Source organism: Trachinotus anak, unplaced genomic scaffold (genome assembly GCF_046630095.1).
Source record: "Trachinotus anak isolate AG129_WGS33_773 ecotype Australia unplaced genomic scaffold, CSIRO_AGI_Tana_v1 ptg000013l, whole genome shotgun sequence".
Lineage (NCBI taxonomy): Eukaryota > Metazoa > Chordata > Actinopteri > Carangiformes > Carangidae > Trachinotus > Trachinotus anak.
Window position 1 is genome coordinate 6,160,495 of NW_027273864.1, and position 8,131 is coordinate 6,168,625.

The 8,131-nt window shown below is 38.6% G+C and overlaps 1 protein-coding gene across 3 annotated transcripts; it reads right to left on the reverse strand.

Annotated features, from left to right (window-relative positions):
- Positions 1-1,324: 1,324 nt before the first annotated feature.
- On the reverse strand, positions 1,325-5,072 carry LOC139630578 (uncharacterized). 3 transcript variants are annotated; one of them, XM_071494166.1, is made up of 8 exons: positions 4,897-5,072; positions 4,001-4,125; positions 3,510-3,875; positions 3,071-3,320; positions 2,752-2,975; positions 2,498-2,554; positions 2,176-2,285; positions 1,325-2,043 (listed from the first exon to the last, which is right to left on the reverse strand). In XM_071494166.1, exons 1-5 carry the CDS (start codon positions 4,934-4,936, stop codon positions 2,842-2,844), a joined length of 915 nt encoding a protein of 304 aa, XP_071350267.1. In that variant the 5' UTR covers positions 4,937-5,072; the 3' UTR covers positions 1,325-2,043; positions 2,176-2,285; positions 2,498-2,554; positions 2,752-2,841. The 3 variants fall into 3 exon arrangements, with proteins under 3 accessions (XP_071350267.1, XP_071350265.1, XP_071350266.1); XM_071494164.1 differs by having other exon boundaries at positions 2,465-2,554; XM_071494165.1 differs by having other exon boundaries at positions 2,407-2,554.
- Between the last annotated feature and the right edge of the window lie 3,059 nt (positions 5,073-8,131).

Sequence of the window (8,131 nt, forward strand, 5' to 3'; positions counted from 1 at the left end):
GTGTGTTGTATAGACACTGTCCTTACAAATCGTGTTAGTCCTTCTAATACTATTCTGTGTCATGGGCGTGGCTTAGGTATCTAATTATCTGTTGTCCTCATAATTATGTATATTGTCAGGTTTTTATACTTTTAGTTGTGTTTTGTGTAAACAAACTCTGAAGTGAAATCTGTGTTGTGGGGCTAAAAACAGATTTTTTTATATCTACCACATGTCTGTGGTGAGAGTGGAAAGGGGTGTCCCTCGAATACACCAACAGACTGGTTTGGGGAGTAGTGTCCCTGTAGTACACAAAAACCCGTATGTGTGTGTGTGTGCGTGTGTGTAGAAATAATCAAACAAGGAACAAATAAGCACAACAAATAATTTAATTGAAATTATTAAATATACTAATAACTTATGAGAATTAATAGTCAATAGTAATGAACAAATATTATAAATAAAAAAGTAAATAATAAATAGTTATAATAATATATATAGAATATTTTTTACAGGTTGGTGCAAAAGGGCCATACTGTCAGGTAAATCCTCATGTTCCCCTGTTGTGCCTCTATTCTGAGGGCGGTGACCTGAGGAAGGACGTCCGTTTGTCAAGGCCAACAATGGAGAACATATTCATCTCCTGGGGGACACTGACCATGGATGGGGGAAGGCATTTGAGGTCCTTGTGTTTGTGTGCTGGTTGGCTTGTGGCACTTTGACATTCCCCAAACCACATGTCTTGACATGGTACATCGGGCCAGCACTAGCATCCAAGGTATTTTCAGGAGACTCATCCGCTTCCTCAACAGAGATGAGCTGGAGAAAATTGGGGCTGGGTTCAAGCAGCTGTCTGGTTCCCCAGCCTTTAGCCAGCTGGCAGGGAGCATAGATGGGTTATGATTTTACCACCTGGACGGTTTGCAGCGGACTACTTTAATCGGAAACTCTTCCACTCAATCCAGTTCCACGCCATCTGTGACCACAAGGGTCGCTCTCTGAGTCTCACCGTGGGCTTTCCTGGCTGTGCACTGCAAAAACAGCCCTTCTAGAAAGAAGTCAAATATTCTCATATTCAATCAAATTATCTTGTATCAAGCAAAAAAATCTGCCAATGGGGTAAGCTTTTTTTGCTTGACAAGAATTCTTAAAATAAGACCAAATTTCTTAGCTCTAAAATACTAAAATGAGACTTTAAACTAGACAGAAAATCTTAAATTAATCCAAGTTCTTCTAAAACAAGCAATGAAAAAACACTAATTTAAGATTATATTACTCAAAATTAGAATTTAAGTCTCTTCACTAAATTAAATTTAAGAAATGACAACTTAATCTGGGATTGATAATGAGCATAAAAGTAGTAAAATAAGACATAATTTCTTAAAGCAGCATAACAAATATAAGTGATGTTGTCTTAAATCAAGATACCAAAACTCATTCATTTAATTTTTTTTTTATTAACTTTGCAATACAATTGCTCAATTCAACATCCAAAAAAGGAGGACTTACATGTTCCAGATCCATCATAAACAAACAGACTGAAAAGCCAGTTTTGATTTGAACCTCACTATCAAAATAATAATACATCAGTTACTGTAGCAGCATACCATAGCAACTATGTTGCAGCTGCTTTGCAACATAATATCCCACAGGATACCAACAATCAACAATGTGTCTAACTGTGAACATTTTTTTAAACAGAACATCAACTTTCTTTGAAATTCTTACATCAGGCAGAGTGACAAACAAAGGGACTCACTCAATGAATGACTTCCACTGACCAAGTGCTTTTTTGTAGTGGGGGGTCAAATCCTGCTCATGAATTGAATCTTGAAGTACCTCTGTCTGCAGTACTGACAGTAGTGTAGAAATGCACTTTGGGTAGGTCATGTGCAGGACATAGTAATATGCCATGAGGTAGAGAAGTCCCTCATTAAGTCTGTCCATGGCGAAGGTGGTCACTGGTGCGTTTCCAATGGCGATCATGCAGTTGTCCTCAGAAACAAGCAGGATCGGAGAAGACAGGGGTCGCTGCCGCATGAAACCATCAGGATCGTCAGAAGTCTAGATGACACGAATCAATGAAGAGGATTATGATAAAAGTTTATCTAAAAGTTACTAAACCTAATATAAAATGTATGCCTGAAAAACTAGAACATATATTATGAAATGTTTCAGTAAGTCTGTAAATCTCACCGCAAGGATATGGAAAAGAGCCTCGCTGCTTGAACCCAGTTTCTTTGGTGGCATAGTGCTGGATGGAAAGAGCAGTGGCAGGGCCCTGAAGACAGCTGTGATATGCTCCACTGGTTTAATGAAAAAAGCACAAAACAAGGTGGTACCATAAATAACTGTAACATAACATTACATAAATAATTACAAGACATTTTTATATAAAATTAACAAGTCAATGTATTGTGACTTCACCTCCATTCAAAGTTTTAGGAGGCTTCATGGCCTTCTTCATCACTCCATAAAACTGGACCTTGGAATAGAAGGTTTTCCATCTGTTCTGCACCTCTGATATGTACTGGGAGTTGGTTGGTTGGAGGATTCGCTGCAGCTCATCCATCACCTGAAAAATAGTAAAATTCAGATAAAGAAAGAAAAATGACTGAAAAAAAGGTTCTTGTCATACATTCTGATGACTAATGTTCTTCAAAAAAAATCTATAATGTGTAAGATATATAAACATTATGTTAATTATGTCATGCTAAACTGAGTCCTTGGAAGAGCTGAAAATGTGAACTAAGTGGGACCAACATTACTTACGTGATCCAGTTCTCTGAAACAAGGGTAAGCCTCTAGAATCTTTGTCGCTCTGTCTTGCTCCTTTAAAACATCAGAGGTGATGAAGCGTCTTCAAGACTCAAATTCCAGGTTCAGCAAATGAGTCACCGCAGCTTTGTTTGGCTTTTTTGACTTGTACATTTCTTGGAGGGTCTTGTAGTGTCTTGCTTGGATTTTCTGGCTGTCCATGACATCAACTGAACAAGCTGAAGACATTACAGGGACGTTATGGTGGAAAGGGGACATGAGATTTCCAAACTAACAAGTAAAACTAACAAATTATATTTAAAACAATACATACATTCTTCATCACTGCTGTCCAGGTTCTGTGCTGGGGTGCTGGTTCTAGGTGACAGATCTACTGGGATGTCTATGGGACTAAAAGATGACCGTTCCAGAATAATGGTGGATGCACTGGAATCTCCATCATAGTCAGTAGTTGAAACGTCTGAACTGACTTCTTGTCGTGGTTTCTTTGAAGGAGGACCTTTGGCCTTCCTTGGACTTCTGACATTTGAGAGTCTCTTCCTGAGCTTTTTGGCAACATGCTCCTGCAATGCATACATACATAGCATACATTCAAAAAACATGATAGGGGCTCAAGCTTTCTTATACTGTAATTATAGCTTTCGGCAATGTCTAGCTCCATTTGAACTTTCTGTCTGATTTAGCACTGTATGAATAGAAATGATCTAAATCTCAGTATTAACATAATGCAAAAGTGACAAAAATCTACTCACCCACTCACTGTTTGATGACCTGTCTTTTATCATTGGATAGTACTCCACCAATCGCTTTGCCATGGCATTCACCTCATGTCTGGTGGGGTATCTAGAGTCCTCTGTGGCTCTTGCGATGGAGATCATATTAGTCATAGTGTTTCTTATGAGTCGGCAGAAGAGCTCCTTGGATAAGGTCACATTGTGCTCAGTCCCCAGCCGTTTCTGCTCAAAGTAGGAGCGTCGCACCTGTTCAAGCTCACTGTCAGTGAAGACTATGTATTCTGGGTTGGACATAGTCACAAATTTAGAAGTATTGGCCTCCTCTTTTGAAAGGTCACTGCCTCCAGTGGGGGGTGATTGCTGACTTTCAGGAGCAGTATCCACCTTAAACACATTTACACAAACATTTATTGAGTAACTTTGTCATAGTATGTTCCTACTTGTTATATGATAATGGAAAAGTGTTGTACTGTTAAACAGCAGCTTATACTGTGAAAAGCATACCTTACCTTTTCATCTTTATTTACAACAAGCCATATAGCCCGGCGCCTCAAACAATTTTCAGGACCAGGAAAGAGGTCTTTGATGTCGTCTCGGGAAAGTGTGAGGAATAAGTCTTCTCCAATATTAGCAGCTGGAATATAGAAAAGTGACAGTCAGGGCCAAGAAACAGAGGTTATCATTGGATTTCTTCATATTTCAGAATCAGAATCAGAATCAGTTTTATTGCCAAGTATGTTTCACATACAAGGAATTTGTTCTGGTGATTGGTGCAGTTGGAGGTTCTTGTAAACAACAGGTTTACACAGTTTTAGTTTCTGCCTGTATGTGGGAATCAGGTGGACCATGACATGGTCAGAGTGAGTCGTTATTTGAACATAGTAGGTAAGGATATTTTGCCAACACCCATTGTACAATAAGTACTGTTTGGACATTTTACTAATTCTTGCTACTTTTACTTCAAGAGCAGTGAGTGAATTTGACAGCATTTATAAATGAGAAATACTGAAACCATGCAAGCTACAGAGTGAGACTAAAGCATTGCTAGATAATAGCATTGCATTCACATTTCATGTCAGTTTTGTAAAGATTGGTAGATTGGGGGGGCTGCCAAGGTGGCCTACAATGAACGCCTCTGGCTCCTGCCTTGGCATGTGCAAACTACCAGGTGTTGTTGTATTTTCAGCATTTACCCTTGATATTAAAAAAAATACTGGTCCCAAAGCTTAATTTGGCTAAACCTATTTCTAGATGGGAATCATAATACAACACCAGCCTGTTTTTTTTATGTAGTTTAGCGGTTAAACTTTAGCCCATTAGCCAAATCCACAACTCGTTAAGCTAGGTTAACTAACTACATTAAGTATAACACCAGCATAACATAAAAGTAACTCTTGTAGCATACCTCTGAGTGTGGCAATTGCAACCTCGTCCAGTTTGTCCATATTTTGATTTTAATATCCACAATCAACGTTTTAGAATAATGAGTTTAGAGGCAGGTGACCTCCGGAGGAGCTGTGCATTTCAAATTGCAACGGACTCCAAGCGGGGAGAGAGAGAAAAAAAGCGCGGCAGGGTGGATTGTACCATCTTCCAAGAGGGAGCGGGGGTGGACGCTCAGGCTAAATACATATATTTTACATTTATACAAACTATATTTATCTAAATAAGTTCATATGACTTTGTAATTATTAAAATCGAGTCACATGTATGGGATAATTGATAAATGGCAAGTCGTTTCTGCCGTTATAAGACACGGAATTATGGTACGTACCTTTATCACGTGATGTATCACCAGGTTATCTTCGGTTCAGCGGCAAAGGCGGGCGGACTCGGTAGCTAGCTAATGCAGGCTAAAAACGCAAAATGATTTGGCGCTGTGTTATTTGCTTTGTGTTTGTGGCTCTCACTCTCAAGTCTTTATTGAGTCATATTAATACTGCTCACAGTCGCAGTCCAGATTTTCGCGTTGTTTGTGGAATTGATGGATGCACCAAAGAGTATCGAGTCCACAACTCACTGTGGTATCACATTTGAAGAAACCACCACGGACACCTGGAAAGTGGCAGCAGCAACTCGCGGAGAGAGGGGACAACAGCGACCTCAAGCCGGGCAGCCTCACCGGCAGTGGACCGAAATGTGTGGGCATACAGGCCAGCTGATGCGACGGTGGAAAACAGAGAGCATCCAACGGACGAAGCAGTGGTGGAAAACAGGGTGCAAGATGTAATGACTGTTGTGTCATGTCCTGCTGTAGACTCTTCTGCATGTCAGTCAGAGGTAGGTTTGTTGTTTCCTTCAGTACACATCTACAACCACCTAAGTCCTATCATCATCCTTATGTCTCACCATTCCAAAATAAATCTCAGTGGATTGTCATAAAATGCTATTTTTTATGACAGCATATCAGTGTTTGTGGCAACAATGTGTTTTATTATACGTTTAATTTTCTTTTTTTTTAAAGGAACACTGTAACACTCTGAGCAGACAAGCTACTGCTATTATGTTGACTGCAAGAGAAAAATCTTTCACAGGTTTGTCTACATACAACATTATTACATTTATTACATCTGTGGCTCTGTTGATTATCTTTATTTCAAGTCCAAGCTTGGAAATTAGGTCAAAAGTGGTAATGTTGAGTGCTCTTGTTGTGAACTGTACTATGCATAGGCCAACCTCTCACTCACTGAATATTGCACATCTGGGCTGGTGCTGTGATATTTCTAATGAAAAAAAAAATCAAGTCAGTTTACAGTTACCTTATTAGTCTCTCTTAGCTACATCTTAACTTATATCTATTCATGAGATTTGATATTTAATAATGCCTTGCTCTCTGCTATCTAGTTAGTTTAACTTCATATTTTGAATTTACTTGTCTTATAAATTAATTGAAAAGCATCATTGTGTTGATGTTACTCTTATTAATATTCGTATTCTTTATAAAAGAGATTGCATGCTAATAATTTCAAAACTAGACTGTTTGGATTTAATTTTCTCTTCTTTCTTGCCTGTTTTTCAGAGAGGTGTGAATGATGTCTTGGCAGCAATGCAGCAATACCAAGCTCTGTTGGTGACTAATCTGAGGAGTCAACTACAAACTGTATTCCAGCAACATCAAGGAAGTGAACTTGAAAAGGAAGCGATGGCAGTATTTGACCGGATTGAGGATCCATTTTCCTCTGTTGCAACAACATACAGGCAGGACAATGTGATAAGGGAAAATTTCAATTTTGTGGAGTCGGAGGAGGTTTCTGTTGAGTATATGGCCTGCTTGCGGAAAAAGGGGACAAAAAGGGTCCTCTCCACAGTAACCAAATGTTTTCATTATATACCTCTGATTAAAAGTTTAGAACAGTTATTGTCCCATCCAAAAGTTTTAGAAATGATAGATCAGCCGCAAAAATACAGAAGTGGTTATCTGTATGACATCATAGATGGAGAGCTCATGAAATCACACCCGTTATTTTCAGCCCAGCCCTCTGCTTTACAGATAATCATTTACTCTGATGAAATTGAAATCTGCAACCCACTTGGTTCTCATGCTTCCAAGAATAAGTTGCTCATGTTTTACTATACATTAGGAAACATTAATCCAAAGTATAGATCAAAACTCGCTGCAATCCGTCTACTTGCTATTGCAAAGAAGACGGAGTTGTCTGAATGTGGAGTGGATGGAATTTTGGGCAGGTTGTATAAGGACTTGGAAATGCTATATGATGGTGTTAATATTCAAACTGCAAATGGTGAACGTAAAATATTTGGAGCATTAGTTTCGATATGTGGAGACACCTTAGCACAACATGAGCTTTGTGGATTTAAAGAGGGTGTTGGTTTCGCCTATAGTAAGTGCCGGCAATGTGAATGTTTGTTTGAGGACATGCAAATGTATTTTGACGAAGACAACTTTGAGCTAAGGACACTAGAAAGACATGTTCGACAGTGTAATGACATTGAGAGGGCAAATACTGAGTGTCTTAGAAACAGTTTAAAGACTACATTTGGCATTAACAGAAGGAGCAAGCTGGTAAAATTTCCAGCCTTTAACTTGATCGAACAAACACCTCAGGATATGATGCATATAATTCTTGAAGGCATTGCTCCATTAGAAATAAAGTGTGTTAAAACAGTTAGTTCTTTTAGGTCAACTAGACTTGGATGTCGTCAATAGTGCATTAACTGGATTTCCCTACTCTCCACTTGATGTCAGAGACAAACCAAGCCCTATAGCTTACTGCACATTAGCTTCAAGTGATAGTAAATTGAAGCAATCCTCAGGCCAAATGATTGTTCTTCTAAAAATATTGCCATTTCTTATTGATACAGCTAAAGATACTGAATACTACAAAATAATTCTTGAACTCAGAAATTGTTAAAATTTTGTTTGCTCCTGTCATTGGTCTACAGACAATTAACAAGTTGAAAAGACTAATTGAACAGCATTTAAAACATATGAAAAGTGTCTTCCCTGATAACAACATTACCCCAAAACAACATTATCTGATTCATGCTCCATCGCAGATAAAACTCCTGGGACCAATGGTCCGTCACATGTGCATGATATTTGAATCAAAACATTGTTTTTTCAAACAGTGGGCCTCAAAACTAAATTTTCGAAATGTTTGCAAGTCTTTAATAAGGCA

Bases quoted from the DNA above. Each gene is read 5' to 3' on its own strand.
- LOC139630578 (XM_071494166.1), bottom strand. From the start codon at position 4,936: ATGGACAAACTGGACGAGGTTGCAATTGCCACACTCAGAG. The intron at 3,876-4,000 runs GTAAGGTATGCT...AATGTGTTTAAG, and splicing joins TTGTAAATAAAGATGAAAAG to GTGGATACTGCTCCTGAAAG. The intron at 2,976-3,070 runs GTATGTATTGTT...TAATGTCTTCAG, and splicing joins GGACAGCAGTGATGAAGAAT to CTTGTTCAGTTGATGTCATG.